The sequence below is a fragment of the Haliotis cracherodii genome, unplaced genomic scaffold, assembly GCF_022045235.1.
Source record: "Haliotis cracherodii isolate W230 unplaced genomic scaffold, xgHalCrac1.p SCAF_10, whole genome shotgun sequence".
Taxonomy (NCBI): domain Eukaryota; kingdom Metazoa; phylum Mollusca; class Gastropoda; order Lepetellida; family Haliotidae; genus Haliotis; species Haliotis cracherodii.
In genome coordinates this window covers 36,354,587-36,371,940 of record NW_027266265.1, presented here as the reverse complement: position 1 = coordinate 36,371,940, position 17,354 = coordinate 36,354,587, and the positions used below count along the sequence as shown (strand labels likewise).

The following is a 17,354-nucleotide window of genomic DNA, read 5'->3' as shown; positions in this document are numbered from 1 at the left end:
ATTGGCTCATTCATAATCTTAATGATTAATCTTAATTATCATAACCCTGATTTTACGGTGCAACATTGTGTATCATTGCTAAATGGCAAAATAGGATGATGTGTAAGATATACAGCAGAACATCCATCAAACAAACAAATGCAGCAAAATAATAAAATGTCTTCCTTACATTAAGGAGTGCATCGAGCGCCCTATTGTCATTGAGGTGTTTGGATCCTTCAGCATGTCTGAATGAAACTAAAACGTCTCATAAGAGTGCCATGCTTCCTAATGGTATGTGAGTAAGAATTGATCAAGCAAACTAACATTAAGTCGTTCAAGGAACAGCATGTGATTATTCAACTTTAATTTCTGATTAAAATGTTGAACTGATTATCAAATTTCCTTCCCCATTTAGTTATTGATGGAATACAGTGAGTGAGTTAAAATTTAACGTCACATCGGCATTATTTCAGCCATATCGTGAAGAAGATGGAATACACGATATGATCTGTAGGAACAATAATGTAACAGACCAAAATGGTTTTCTGTGATTATTTTCATACATTTGGTTCATTGAATTTCTCTTTAGTATAGATCTAAGGCCTCCCAAATGATTGTGTTTCCATTTCCAACCAACCCTTGACTGGAGCCCCAATTATAAACTTTTTTTGAGTTTACCATAGCTTTTGTCACCATCCCAGTATTGTCAAATTTTATGCCACTTGCGTAGATTTTGTTTTTTCACTATAGGTAAACAGTCATTAGATTCGCTTGACACCAGGTCTACTTACACTAAGCCATCCTAGCTCTACAGCTGTCGTAAGACTATGTTAAAGAATGGGAGTTACGATCATCGTAGTGCTAAGATTGTTTGTGATAGTGGACCCTGACTTCCACTTGTGTACTGCAAATCACTGTTTCTTATAGATAAAAAATTGAAAGAAAATCTTAACCTACCTATCTACCCTCTTTTGGATGGATTGAAATAAGAAACATGTTTTTAGTGGGGGTCTAACGAGCCATTAAACATGGTAATTAATGCCCTTAAATAACAAATAACTGAAGTGTAGGAAACAGATTTAATTTAAACAGAAAAATCTTTGTAGTTGAACATAAGACTGCATGAAAACATTTTGACTCAAACACAGCACTATTTACTGACAACAAACTGCACAAAATACACCACAAAATGAAAACAGGAAACATGAAGAATGTATCATTTGACAAAACCTCAAACTAGGACCGACATGGTAAAAATAGCTCACCCAAGCTGCATAAATACATTTTTTGCCTTCAAAATATGTTGGGGGGAAAATTGATCTCCCTCATTATTGTTACATTTATGATGACAAGGTACAGATTTAGCTGTCATAACGTACATATACATATATACGATTTATGAAAAACAGTCTAATAAAACTCATTCATTTGGTTTATGCAGCCTGTGCTATTTTTAACATATCATACATTTTGGGAAAAGCAAATTCCAAAACGGAAATCAACACGCAGACTTGAAACTTGCATAATTGCTGGTATTATTAGAAGTAATTATTGCATATTATTCATCACTTCACATGATCGATGTATATAAATGTAGTCGGAGCAGACGAGTAATAGTGTTCTTGATATACTATTTTTATTATGTCATATTACAGATCATAGAGACAAGAATCGCAGTTTAGCTGAAGGAATCTGGCAAGCTAGAATACAGCAGCAAAGTAATATCTTGCCTGTTTCGTACACAGACTTATACAATACACATGATGATAAATTGGCATTTTTCAAAGTAGTCGAATTCCTCCAATCTCCAGAAAACAGTTTGAGAAAGTTACAAATGTAATTTTGCCAGTATGTTGAGATCAAACTACTTCCTTCAGAAACAGAAGTCTGCTTTTCATGCACATGCAATTTGAAGAAAAGTTCAAACAGCAGTTCTTGCGTCCATGTGAGAAGATTCCTACTTTTGGAGATACATTGAGATCATTGGCTACATATTGCGTTTAAAGCACCTTTGAAAATAACATGAAATAACTACTGCACCTCTGATACAGATGCAGATGCGAAATCATTCAGATGGAGAGGGTGGTGGAGAAATCTCAATTGACATCACTATTGCAATTAACTCCAATGCAGAAAACAAAATAAAAACTAGTCCAGTTGTAGCAGGGTTAGAAACTAACAGTTTTTGTCCACTAGTCCTTATAATGATAACATATAGCAAAACCCTTAAAATGGGCCAATTTCTACTAGTCCTTCGGATACCTTTACTATTGGGCAGTTTGGTAAGGACTACAGGACTAGTGCCAATTTCTAACGCTGTTGTAGCAAACAAATCGTGTATAGAGAATTGTCATCTTAACCTGAATAAGATTGCATGATTCACTACTGTGCATATAGGTCTTCGTTAAAAATGCTTCTAAAACATAACATGACCTGGACAAAGATCTGATTAAATAAAAAGTAAGTTAACAAACAAATCAACTACAGGTGACTCATCAGTAAGAGCATTGTACAAAAGCAGTATTGTAAAAATCGTTAAAAAGGCATCTGAAACCCAAACTTAAAATAACTGCACTAAAACATCTTCAGCATCCCAGAATTATTCCCCTTGAATATCACAAGAGCATTTTCAAGGCAGCAGGTCACAGTGCCTCCATCGCTACATCTAACACTTGTTAGAATCATCTGTATAGCAAAGACACTGATCACAGGACCTGCAATATCTTCTCCACGGGTAACTTTGCCATCGTGAGAGCTGTATTGCTCTAGATCAACAAATTCGGCCTAATTCCACGGACACTCGCAGAATCATGGAAAATGGCCACCTCTGCAATGGCTATACTTCCATCTGACACCCAGGGAACACTAGATCCATTGAAAGACTGCATACATCTGCTGCTAGACAAGAGCTCACCAGCTGGTGGAAATAGTACTTGGGAAAATAGTGCCAGCTCCACTGCAATTAGTTACCATGGTAACATTTCTACTTCTACTTCTTTTATGCCAACACATTTTCTTGTACCATGTACGCCAACACTTACATTTCGAAACTAAGTCAAATTTCCATGCAACATATCATCAATCTTGACAGTTTTGAATACATCCTGTTTCATAAGACGCAAAGCATTGTCACAGCCACAGCCAATCATGCTTCATTGCACCCAACTACTGCCTGCAAACCTTGAGAACGTTGCGTGAGCCCAAATGTACATTCCAAAGAGACATCTGACATAAAACACACGTACATTACTTATCAAAGTAACAAACTGCAATGGTTCCAGCAAAACAATCTTAAGAAGCCACAATGTATTAAACTTCTGAACTATCAGCAACTCTTCGTTTGAGTTCTAACACAAGTGAGTCTTGAGGAGCTCCACGGGGAGGAACTTTACTGTAGATCTGCTCCATTTCCTGCAACTCCGCCTCAGTGGGAGGGAGCGGAAAGTCATCGTGTGGGGTCGGGGCTTCTGCCACCGACTCGGAAAACTTGCGTGTCAGGCTTTGTATAACATTGGCATGTCCTTGTGTTTGCTCTGATATTGCATGAGGCTCTGCATAGTGGGGACTACTTCCTGGCGCTGCTCTGCTCGGCGATCCTGACCCTCCACTGTGCTGTTGGTGCGGCGGCGGCTGCTGTGGGCGGTGATGCTGTGGGATACGTCTCTGTTGATGGTGGTTGTGGGGTGATGCAGGATGCCCTGGGCCATGACCTTGAGGATGCCCTTGAGCATGACCTTGAGGGTGCCCTTGAGCATGACCTTGAGGGTGCCCTGGACCATGACCTTGAGGGTGCCCTGGGCCATGACCTTGAGGATGTCCTTGCAGGTGCCCTGGGCCATGACCTTGAGGATGTCCTTGCGAGTGCCTTGGGCCATGACCTTGGGAATATCCTGGCGGATGACCTGGACCATGTCCTTGTGGATGACCATGACCTTGCGGGTGTCCAGTTGGGTGTCCTTGTGGATGACCTTGTCGTTGCTGTTGCTGTCTTAACTTGGTATCGTGTATACTCTGCTGAATCAGTTGCAGTTCAGCATACGGACCCTCCGATTGCTTATCCCCGCTCGGTGTCCGCTTAGGCTGCGTAACCGGGCCCTGAGAAGGCCCAGACATCTCCCTTGGGGGTGAAGCACGGACCTTTTGGGCTGCTGAGGATGTGCCAGTTACCGATGCTGTCCTCCTCACTGGGGGAGGGGGTCTAGCATTGTTGGCAGATGTGCGGCGTGAAAGACTGTTGTTGGTAATTGGGGTTGGGATGCCTGCAGAGGAAAGGTGAAAATCAGTTGAAGGAAAATATTACACATCATAATAATAGAATAGTAATAAAAATCTTATGAATATCAAACTCAAAATCTGATCACGATCATTTTACAGTATTCTGAACAAACAATGTAAGAATCGCAATGACTTTGCAAGCAATGTCAATCATCATAACATAGTACAATCACAAATTACTGAAAAGTGCTCTTTATTCAATGTGGATATATATTTAAAATCTGTTTCAACTTGGATACTCATTACACAGGAAGCAGCAAAGGGGATGACGGGATGTCACATTAAGACTCAAGCTGCACTATGGCCATGTTAGTTGACATCAACACAAAGCATGCACGTCGGCGAGGTTAGTGGCAGGAAAGTCAGCTTCAGAATATACATGTATACATGGCGAGTTGGGTTTAACGCCACTTCCAACAGTAATACAGTCATACAACAGACTAGCCCGAAGTGATACAGGTCTTTGATGTTACCACTTTGGTGAATCCCACTACACTTTGGCTAATCCCACTACACTTTGGTGAATCCCACTACACTTTGGTGAATGCCACTACACTTTGGTGAATCCCACTACACTTAGGTGAATCCCACAACATTGGTGAATCCCACTACACTTTGGCGAATCCCACTACACTTTGGCGAATCCCACTACACTTTGGCGAATCCCACACTTTGGCAAATCCCACTACACTTTGGCGAATCCCACTACACTTTGGTGAATCCCACTACACTTAGGTGAATCCCACTACACTTAGGTGAATCCCACTACACTTTGGTGAATCCCACTACACTTTGGTGAATCCCACTACACTTTGGCGAATCCCACTACACTTTGGCGAATCCCACTACACTTAGGTGAATCCCACTACTCTTAGGTGAATCCCACTACACTTTGGTGAATCCCACTACACTTTGGCGAATCCCACTACACTTAGGTGAATACCACTACACTTTGGCGAATCCCATGAACATGGGTTTGGAGCTGACAAACCAAATAACGTAATCAGGGCAATTTGAACCGATGATCACATGTTTCTGACATGCCCAAGGGTTGTACCCCTGTAACTAAATTTCTAACAAGCATTCCGATCCCCTTTTCCAGTCTTTCAAAACTACACTCCGAGATACACTGGGGTATATAACCAGGACCTATCAATGCAAAACCTGATCTCAGGAACAGCCATCTGATCCATATCTAGTTTGGTTTGTATGTTGTTTAACACTGCACTCAGCAATATTCCAGCTATATGACAGTGGTCTGTAAATATTTGAGTCTGGACCAGATAATCCAGTGATCAAATTTAATTAAGTACATCAACTTGAATCTCAACATTGTCTTTCCTGTTTAGCTGAGCTGTGGCGCATATACAGCACTTACTACATATTTTTAAGTTTTGAGTGAATATATTATTTAACATGGCACTCAGCAATATTCCAGCTACTGCCTGTGTATCAGATCTCGGCCAGGCTAGCCAATCCTTGATTTCATGAGCAACGATCCATGCCGTTGGGGTACAAAGACACACACTCAGCCAAACCACACATTGTGACCACCCAATCCACATCCGTCACTCCTACAAGTATACTGGGAACTATTCTGACTAGGAATCTCAACAGGGGCATTTTGGAGTTGCAACTACAGAATGTCGCACTTCTCCGTACCCATATTGCATATACATGGTCCATTACAGTGACACACACCTGCTGTTGACGCAGGGCGTTTGGGTTGCAATACACTACGATAGGCAGTATACACGTCCCGACTGCGCGGAATCGTGTAATATTTCTCATGATCAGTTTCCACGACGCCAGTAGGAGCTATCTGAAAATCTGCAAACATAGCAAGAAACAAAACATGACAGACAGGCACGATGCAACAGTGAAGAAATGTAGCAGCACTTGCGGAGAGAGTGACACATCCCAACATACCAGTGTGTGGTTACTACCTAAACATGTATACGCAAGTCAGATATGCAGAGTGTTTACATCCTGGTTATAAGGTGGTCCTTATTTGCTTTGTCCTTTAACACAACACTGCAATCCTTTAACACAACACTGCAATATTCCTGCTTCCTGTATATGAGTGAGTGAGTATGGTTTTACGCCGCTTTTAGCAATATTCCAGCAATATCACGGCGATATGGGCTTCACACATTGTACTCATGTCGGGAATCGAACCCGGGTCTTTGGCGTGACGAGTGAACGCTTAAACCACTAGGCTACCCGACCGCCCCTTCCTGTATATGAGGGCAGACTGTCATCATCTGGACCAAACCAGTGATTGATATAATGAGCACCATTCCCACCATCAAGATATAATGGCAAGCAATCAACCTGGATTTCACTCATAACAGGACCAATAAATAAGATGTTTTAATGCTTAGTTGTCTATTATTGCATTGAATGCCATCTAAAAATACAATGATAAACTACCTCTATATTTCTAGAAAAAAACAAAACAAAAAAAATATTCGCAATTTTGAAAAAATAGACTTATTCCCAATTTGCTTGCCAGATGCATCCTGGATAAATTCCTGGGCTTCATATATTGTACCCATGTGGGGTGAGTGAGTGAGTGAGTGAGTTGGAATTAACGCCGCTTTTAACAGTATTCCAGTTATATCACAGCGTGTCAGCTTAAAGTGGGAGGAAAGCCCGAAGTGATGCAGGTCTTAGACGTTTACCACTTAGGTGAAACCCACGAGCACGGGTATGGTGCTGACAAACCTAGAAACATAATCAGGGCGAACCGGGATTCGAACCCACAATCATAGGTTTCTGGCGTACCTAAGGGACGCAACTCTGCACAGCGAGTCGCGACGCCTTAGACGACTGGGCCACCTGTGCCCCCCTACCCATGTGGGGAATTGAACCTGACCCTTTGGCAAACGCTTGAACCACTAGACTAACCAACTACCTTGCAGAAAGGACACCCATCCAGGCACATGCTAATTACATATCTTTATTTTGTTTCCACCAATCAAATTTCAAAGCGCCACAAAACCAGATTCCAGGGAGTGTTCTCTCTCAGCAAATAACACAGCATTGTCTTGTATTCAATATAAACAAAACACATACCAAACTTATCACGGAGACAAGAAAATAAACTCCAGTTGCCTACCACTGCAAGACCAAAAAATAATTGTGGATACATTCATAAATATCACAGTCACATGCTACAAGTATAATCAATTAACAGTCAAACATGCAGGAACAGTTGATTAATGTTTCATAAATCTTGATGAATTAATTCCTAAATTAGCAAAGATTAACATTTTGATATACAACATTCAAGTTGGGAAAACTTACTGAAATTTGAAAAGTTTGCTTATCATATACTTATTTTTAGGTCATGTGACCTTTGACATACATAACATTGTCCAATTCCGCTGAACCATTTTGAAACTCCATCAATATGTTTTGAAGCAATTGTCTGGATGCCAAAAATAACATTTGCTGGGTCCCAGTTCCATAAAGCGATCTGAGTGCTAGGAAGTATGATGATCGTAATCCTATGATAAAGTATGGGGGGTTACCATCATGTTAGTGCCAAGATTCCTTTGTGGAACAGGGCTCTGGTTAATTGAACCATTCTTCTAAACAACTTTTTTTGAAAATGTTCATTTTTGAAGTAATTATCTCGCAATCAAAAATTACATTACATGTGACTGAAGTGTTTTAATTTAATCAACTTGACACCAAAAATGATATTTGCCTGGTTATCGAACCATTCTTTTAAACCAAAGTGCATCAATCAAATTTTTTTAAAATAAATGTCTGGACACCAAAAATGATAACATAAGACTGCAACCGATTGTCATGTCTTCTCAAACGCGAATAATTATTTATGAAAATGTCAACTGCATGCAGACATACTAGGCATTCAAAGGAAATAAAAATATCCCATCAAAACAAAAAAATCTGCAGACATGCAGGTTATATACTTGACATATCAATAAAGGTGAACAATGAAAAAACTTGCTCATCATACAACATGCATACTGTCTATTTGACACGGTGAACATCAGTCAACAACTTTTAGCACAATGGATGGGAAGCTTGGGAGCTCAACACAAGCTCCTTGCAGCGGTAGACCGTTCGCGGAGCTCTCTATACTATCGCTGCCACCAGTCAAAACTCCCCACTGTGATAGGTGGCCCCAACCATGCTTGGAGTTGAACTCGCAACCAAATGACCATTATGTTTACAAACAAGTGACGACTGTCGTGATGCCAAATACACTTAACCCTGCTAAATTACTTTCTTTCTTTGTCAATTTGAATTTCTATTTCATTAAAACGATCATGTTATTGATATAGTAAGAATATAAGGAAGAAGTTGGTTGATTTTCCGTTAGTCTGCAATCTCGAACCAATCTGATTATACAAACAACAAAGTATAGAGGCCAAATTTCAAGATTCTTGTAATGGCTGTGCCCACACTGGTGGCAGCGATGTTACCGAGAGTGTAACGCAGGTGTCATGCGCTGGGAAGGAGCTTGAGCTCAACAAAGCAAAGGGGGATAACTCTGAACTGAATTACTGGGTAGCTCATAAAAACAAAGGGGCATAACTCTGCACTAAATTGTTACACTTCCTGTATTGCTAAACTGAACTGCAGATACATTCCAAAACTGGCATATTTCAGAATCAGTCTCTGCTAAATAAAACAAATTGGCATAATGAGTACACTATACTTACATAAACTTTTCTTAAATATTTTAAATTAACCAAAAAGATGACTTTGAGAAGCCACTTCATCAATTTCAAGAAATGAAACCTTTAACTTATCCTGCAAAAAGTGTAACAATTTACTAATCATTTCACACAGACAACATCACAGATCGTAACATGGGAATTGCCTACCTCCTGAGGCAATGGTGTCTTCAGATCCTGATGGCGTACTGTTCATTGTGCCATAGCCACTAGAACACTGTAAGGACGTGTGGCTGGTGTGGCTCTGGGTGTCGTACGTACACTCCAGTGCAGCGGTACTGGCCTCCAATTCCCGGATCGCCTCCGCTAACTCCAGGGAATTCTGCTGCATTTGTTGCTGGAAGATATCACATGATGGCAATGAAGCAAAGACTTCGGACCATTATCAATCAGGATTCATCACTTAATGCTCGTGTAGTTCCTGCCGTGAACACGTCATGAAACTAATGCGAGAAGCCCTACCTTTGATTTTTTACTTATCTAATTGATCTCATTGAAAAAATTATTCCATTACTGTTGTCAAACTTTTAGCATTTCTGTAATTAAATTGACAATGTTTTCTTTAACTGTCACAAACAAGCCATGACCAGACTTAAATTGATGTAATTTATGTCATTATTTCACATGGTTGATAAAGACTAATACCAAAATACCAGGGCTAATGTTTCTCCAAAGACATTGTCGCTTTATAAATGCAAGCCAGGGGAATTTCCATTGTTCATATTAATTTCATATTCGCATTAATTCCATGATTTAAACTGATTCATATTAATAACTGTCAAGTGCGTATTACCAATAATTTATTAATTTACAGGAAAATATTTGACAAAACTTGTTGCAATTCCTCAAGTATATATTATCCGGAATTAACAAATTCATATAAATCAGTTTACATTCAAGAACAATAAAATGACGACAGCCATAGTAAATTTGTGAATGAAGCATAAAGCGTATTGGAAAAATATAACTAGACATTTCTTTTATTTCCCAAAACAAATTTACAAACTTGAAATGTTTATCATATAATCTGGTATTTTGTTTCAGTTCCAATGAAGAATTGATAAACATACTCAACATGCACAAACACAGATATTCTTTTAGAAAATTGTTAGTTGTCAAAATGTCAACATTCTTTTGAGATCATCATGCACAAGACACAACAAGGAACTAGAACCCATTGGCACTGGACAAACAAATTAATTTCTCTCAAACTAGTGACACTTTTCTGTACTACACAATATCTGCAAACTTTATAACATGAAAACATGGTCCAAACAAAACTACAATATTAAACATTAACACTATAAACATTGTACAGTTTTAGTTATTCCCAAACAGGAATGACACCCATTAGTGAAATTAGCTCCCTGTTATATATTGTGTTAATCTGAGAAGTTATTATTGATAATCTTCTAACTGGCCTTGTGCATAAACAAAAGCAAAAAGCATTACACAATCAAAGCGTGAGTGAACATGTTGTGTCGTAACTCTCATGTTGTGTCTACCACAACAAACTTTACTACAAATGGGTGAAGATGTGAAGGCAGGGGAGGGAACTCAGTAACTCGGGAAGTGTTCCAGGTTTTCCTAATTCATTACTCCTTCATCTTCCCGAGGCAAGAGAGTTAACTGACTTCAAAAGTCCAGTTTCCACCCATGCCAAACTAGGCTGGAATTCCTGGGCTCGATCGTAGCACCACCAGTGGCTATTACGAGTTATGTCCCTTCTTAGCCTCTCCTATGGACCAATCAGATTTCACCTCTCGTATGACTTGCATTTGTTTAAAACAAAACGCAGCGCCCAGTCAAGACGATCTGGTCGATAACCAAGATCTATATTGTGACACAATGGGTCTTACATCACGAAGTGCATCAAATCACGTGAGCACCTTGATTAAAAACATGAAAAGATAGGGAAAATATCTGTTGACAACAAGTGCACATGTTTTGCAAATCCTGCAATTGACTGACATCTGCACGACAGTTTACGAACCTGATTTTGATTTCGTTGCAAGATTTTGATTGGACTGTGGATAGACTTGTTAGTCCAGCCAAAATGTAACTCCATAATACCAGCCTAGTTCGGCAAGGGTGGAAACTGGACTTTCATAGTCAGTTAACTCTCTTGCTTAGGGAAGCACTTTTACTATGGTCATGTCAGAACTACCTGTCACTTACGTTGACAGACCAATGAAATGACTAACAAGTTGACATTAGCCAGCCAGAAAGCAGCTTTCTGGAGCTTTACAGCATCAGTTTCCAACTCGCGACTTCTATTTGAGACTAAACTTTGAAAAATATTTTGACAAACTTCTCGATTCAAAATTTGAAAACTGAACAAAAAGATATTCAAGAATGACTAATAGAGGCCGAGATTGTTGGACAGTAATTCACTATGGAAAGTCTATTCCATTTCAAGTTTTAAGCTAGCGCCAGACGATGATTTTGACGGAATCAATTGTTCAGCCTGAAAGACGATAATCTTTTGTGGTTGCATGATTAAAAAACAAATTCTGACTGTCACTTTCCCGATATTGTGAGTGACTCTCTGATAGGTCGGATTAAAGGTTGTTCTGACGTGACCTGTAATGGGATGTCCTCAGATCTAAGTGTAGCGGCAGCGAGAACTTACAACTGATTTTAATGAGATAGGGATGATTTGAAAATATATTGAACTTCTCTATTAAAGTGTTGGGTCCTAAGACAATGAGCCTTGAAAAATTGGTGCAACTGGTTGAGAAGCATCTTAGTTTGTTCTTATTGTGAAAAATGTCCTACCCAGCTGTCTGGACTTCCGTTTCTTGTCTAAAGGAGAAATGAAATAATTTAAGTTTTCTTTTCAAACCCAAGTATCCATCAAATGCTGTAAATTACGCCCTTTTGAAAGAATTTCTATTTCAAGCTTCAGGAAAAAACACTGCGAGTAAATTGTGGTTTTTTTCAACATAAAAAAAGAAGGCCAAATTAATTAATGTGTCTATCTCGTAAAAAACAATTCACAATTCACGAAAATTCCACAAAACATACTATAGATTCTACACTAACATACTTTGATTATTTTTTTTTTATGAAGAACCATTAATCACAGACTGTTACAAAAACACAACAACCTGAAATAATTTTTACTACAACTTGAATGAAAGTCAAGAATGCCAAATGTGCCAGAAAGAAAGTGCAATATCCGAAAAAAAACCTTGACACCACAGAAGCAAATCTATCTGGAGCGCACACTTTTCACACGCGATGGTGACAGATGTCAATCAATCTTGCCTTATGCACATCGTCCTCGTCGCTATCATATTCAATATTTAAGGCTGCGGTGCAACTATCAAGTGACTTGATAGCCTCCTGAAGGTCCAACATATCAGACTGAGTCAGGGACGGCTGTTCAGAGGAGTAAGAGGTCAAAGGTCAAACCAAGAAGATAGCTCGAAAACAAACTAAAACATGTTGGTAATTCAAGGTAAACATGTTCAATCTATAGAGTGTGTTAAAAGAGAACTTCCTTGTCGGACACTCATTGTAATTGAATTAACAATGGCAATTGTATTTTTTATTTTTGTAAAAAGAATAATATGTATCGGTTTTCTGAATCTTTTTGTTATTGTGAGAGCTATTAAGTGTTGAACATAACCCGATATCCCAGTACCTTAGCCCCAGTGTGGGAAGACAGCCTTCAGTATACTTATATTGCTACGTGCATATGTGCTGCTTGTATTAGTCCAGACTAAAGGCTGGATGGTTTTCTAGTGCTATCTAGTATATACCACTCAGACACAGTATCCAGACTTCGATCTGACCAGTCTTGTTTTATCCCCCAAGGCCGAACGGCAAGCAGGGTACAACAAGTACTTTTAACATTTTTGTATGACACGGCCGGGGATTGAACCACCAACCTTCCTCTCTCCAGGCCAGAGGTTCTTGCGAGCTTTCGAAAGGCTAACGTGTACTCCTTTGAAATTCGCAGAATGTTCTTAGCTCTTCCACCATCCATGAGGATTCTGGGTAAAATATAGGTCCCCAGGAGTGAGTGAGTATGGTTTTACGCCGCTTTTAGCAATATTCCAGCAATATCACGGCGGGGGACACCAGAAATGGGCTTCACACATTGTACCCATGTTGGGAATCGAACCCAGGCCTTCGGCGCGATGAGCGAACGCTTTAACCACTCGGCTACCCGACCGCCCCTAGATCCCCAGGAGCCAATGCTGGTCAAAAGAGGCAACTAAATGGTTCTGTGGTCAGGCTTGGTGACTCGTTGATGCATGTCATTGTAATACTGTAGATTGATGCTCATGATGTCAATCACTGGATTGTATGGTCCAGACTTGATTATTTACAGACTGTCCTCATACAGCTTGAATACTGCTGAGTGTGGTGCTCAACAACAAACAAACAGACAGGTCATCTCACATATACTGGAGTCAACCTGCAGAGTGCCTATGCTCTACCATCTGATGCCGTTTTGGTCTAGACCTAGATCTATTATTAAGTGATGTGTCAAATTGAACACAGTCTGTCTAAATTGGGTAATCCTCATCTGCCAGATCATAAAATCATAAAATTTGACAAAGAAAGTGGTTTTTGAATGAGTGGAATCAAACTTTCGGGGACTGACAATTGGCCTAAACAAAGAACCTTTACACTGTCAAGTTTTCTTAGTATTATGTATGATATCAAGTATTGTATCGCAACCTTAATCACAACAGCGCTTGGAGTCGGCGGTCAAGAGTAAACATCATGGTATTGGTATAATACAGGGACCCCGTCAATGTTCTGCTTTTGACATAAGTGTTATGACAAGGATCCCTTGACTTTCAGGCTTAATTTTGGACTAAAGTCAAGAGACAAGACAAACTTAGCCATTACAGTCCTACAACTTGCTACAGCTTTAACAGCAACACTGTGAAGACTATGAGGCCATCCTCCCACACTGACTGTACTGTTACCATCCTAATATTAACATCCTTACTGAAACTGAGATCTAAGATGAGTCGAAAGAGCGTATTGTGTCCGACAAGAGAGTATGACTACATATTACTGCTTAGATAGGAAGACACAGCCTTGATCACGAAAACAACCACATCGGTTGATAGAAAGGTAGGTTTTACACCACATGTAGCAAGGCAGGGGACATAGCCTTCACGCAGAGTACCCAGAGGAATTAAACTCGGGTAAGCAAGTGAACACTTTAACCACTGGGCTACCCCACTACCCCTGATGACAAATAGATTTTACACAAACTTGGTTTCCGGTTGAACTGATTGACTTGATCTGAAATGCCATGTCTTAATTTATCAGTATTTTTCTTACTGATTCAGGTTGGCTTCAGTGCTATGGCTGTCTAAGCAGTAATAGGCTCTACAAAAATTGTTAAACACAGCATAAACATAAGACTTGCAACTAAAATAAAGCAAAGCATTCATCTGTACAGAATTTCAGCTGGAGACCAATTGAGACAAAACTCTTCTGTCTTCACTTCCTTTAGAATTATTAATTTATTTCTATATCTCCTCTAACGATTTTGTTACCATTAAATTAGTGAGAAGACTTATGTATTAGGAAAGCCAAATATCAGAAAATGTTAAGATATTTGAGGTAAGAACACTCTTTTCACACAAACGTGAAAGGGTCCGAATAATGTTCCCTACCACATCAATACCAAGCTTTAGTAATAGTAAATTCTCCACCTCAAAGTTCAAAACATCAAATTTCTTTAGAAAGGTCTGATACCCAAACTTCAGCAAGTTTCCACAATGTTCATGACCTTGGTCTCGGAAGCATAAGAATAATTAAACAAGCACAAAGTTGGTATTGTTTCCAGAAGAGCAGAATTTGAAAGAAAAGGATTTCAAACAAGAAATGAAGTTTCGGCTTGCTTTGATTGAGAAAGCATGCTATATACCTGTGTCTCAGTGTTAGCAATCATCAGCATATCATTCATTAATGAATTAGTGACATACAATGGCGGGACAGTTTCATCGAGCGTGACCATCACCAAGGGGAGACAATCTTCAGGCCAGTAAGTTACAAAATGTGAGGATTCACAAGAGGAGAATCTACACTGAACATACACACTGCCACTTAGCTAACTAACTTTAAAAGAAAGAACAAATATTTCAGTGGCTTTTCCTAAAGTAGATGGATATTTATGGCTTTGGGATGAAGGGGATTTCAATATTTTTCAAAAACTCCTGACATATAAAGTTAAAATAATTCTTTCCACTAAACATATAATCCAGCGACCTAGTCCACAAAACAATCTTAAACCTATGACTTTGTAAGTCAGTGTCAAAATAGGGGAATTACAATTGCCTTAGCGAGATCTCTTTCTGGAACAAGGCCATGGTTTGGTCCTTTGCGATCTTATCGCTAAGAGATCATAACTTATTTTGTTGAACAGATACTTATGATAGACGGAGCACTAAGATAACATTAAGGAAGAATCATGATCAAATACAAAATGACATGACAAGCTAAATGAAGTCAGGCCCCAGGAGAATTGTAAGAGTTATCCCCCTTGGTGATGTCCACGGAAGTCTAGAGGGCAAGTTTTGTATCAATCAGCTATTGGAGTGAGAGTGACCATGATATGGTCAGCGATAGTCCCGTCGTTACCTGTGCAGCAGCGTTATTTGATGGTGTTGGGGGTGAGGACGACGTGTCGCTATCAGGGGAGTGGACGATCACCGGCTCTATGTCCTTCTTCTTATCAGCAGCCATCTGCGCAATCTCAGCAGCATTGGCATAGATCGGAGCCTGGGAAACTGTAAAGTATACCCACAATGTGATATAACACACGGATCCAAGTGCAGGTGCGCAAATACACACACACTTTTATAAAGAAAGCAAAACATTTATACACTGCACACCAGTTTTTTGAAGAAAGCAAAACATTTATACATTGAGCACTTTATCTTTTTGAAGCATTCAAAACATTTATACATTGCAACCCCCTACAAAACATTTATACACTGAGCAATCCACCCTCTTGAAGCTTACAAAATATTTATACATTGTGCAACCCTACCTTTCAGAAGCATGCTACATCATAATACATTTGGTGGACAAGGTGAAAACTGACAAAAGACATGAAACCAAATCATTTGTTAATAAGTTTTCATCTAAACTAATAATACTGCATGATGCAAATTTATTTATGAGCAATTTGCATTCAAATAATAAACCTTCAATCAGTATATCCTGGCATGGCTAAGGGAGACAACTCTACGTAACAAGTAAGCCATCTTACACAACTCACCTATATGAGGCACCATAGGAGGTGGCACAGCTTTGGGTTTCGGTTTTGGTCCAAGCGGTGGTAGGACTGGCTGCATCTTGTTGATGGTGGCAGATGGTCGTGAGTATGGCGATGCCGTCGCAGTACTGTGTGGACGTCCATGTTTAGCCCCACCCTGTGCTCCACGGGCGTCCGTCTCCTTCAGCTTCTCTAACATCTCCGGTGCTGGAGGTTGGAACAGTTCTGCTTTCAGAGCAGGGCGATTGTGATGCGACTTTTCGTAGGCGGACGATATCGTGTGTGGGCGGAAGTCGTCTCCCTTCTGTGCACTGTTGGGTGCGTTGGGCCAATTATTCCATGTGGAGCTTGCAGACGGGGTAGCGGGGTAGTGTTCTGAGGGTGTAGTCGGGGTGGAGTCAACGTCAGGGGTACCAGTACTGGTACTGTCCTTGTCCGAGTTCTGAAAGTAGGTGTCATTCTTGTCACAATATCCCAATATAATCTGAACACCAACATGTCAAACATTTCAAAAGTTAATAATTGTTTTAATGCAAAAAATCAGACTTCAGATCCATATTTTGATCCTTCTATGGCAAGATGCTGTCTCGAGCTGAATGTGTGACATTACAAAATGAGTATGGTGTTAATGGCAGGTAAGCTGATAACAATACATTACTACCTGACAACATTTGTAACTCAATTTTAACCAGAAGACAACAAGGCCTTTCAATTGATTTTTCTTGGTTTACGGATCAGCTGAACTAAAAATTGGAACTTCAGGAAAAATAAATAATCAAAATTTTTTCATTATACAACCATAGATAAAGCTCACTTAGTCAGAAAAAGAAGATTTGAGCAATTCTTATATGACAAAAAAAACGATTAACCAACTATAAAATCATTATTTATGATTATTTTTTATAACCTAACTGATCCAAATCAAACTGTAAGATGATTAAAAAACTCATGTACAATGCATTCTATTTTTTTCGTCCTATGAAATCTGTAAACCAAGAAAAATATGTCTGTCTCAATGTACTCCTTGCACGTTACAGAATCCATGTACATAAAGCATTAAGAAGCAGCAAGCTGCAATTAGAGGTTAAGACACACAACAATGAGGGTGGCAGGTGATGGTCAAA

General features: G+C 39.5%; 1 protein-coding gene across 7 annotated transcripts in view; it reads right to left on the bottom strand.

Moving 5' to 3' along the window:
* Nucleotides 1-482: 482 nt before the first annotated feature.
* LOC139454345 (protein MTSS 1-like) overlaps nucleotides 483-17,354 on the bottom strand; it is a 116,187-nt gene continuing 99,315 nt past the window's right edge. For 4 of the 7 annotated variants that reach the window (XM_071235979.1, XM_071235984.1, XM_071235980.1 and 1 more), the window contains 6 exons: nucleotides 16,234-16,672; nucleotides 15,591-15,739; nucleotides 12,243-12,356; nucleotides 9,123-9,309; nucleotides 5,920-6,087; nucleotides 483-4,241 (listed from right to left, as the gene is read on the bottom strand). In XM_071235979.1, the coding sequence (XP_071092080.1) occupies nucleotides 3,292-4,241; nucleotides 5,920-6,087; nucleotides 9,123-9,309; nucleotides 12,243-12,356; nucleotides 15,591-15,739; nucleotides 16,234-16,672 (2,007 nt within the window). In that variant the 3' untranslated portion in view covers nucleotides 483-3,291. The remainder of the gene's footprint in view (nucleotides 4,242-5,919; nucleotides 6,088-9,122; nucleotides 9,310-12,242; nucleotides 12,357-15,590; nucleotides 15,740-16,233; nucleotides 16,673-17,354) is intronic. The other 3 variants (XM_071235982.1, XM_071235985.1, XM_071235983.1) reach the window with 3 other exon arrangements.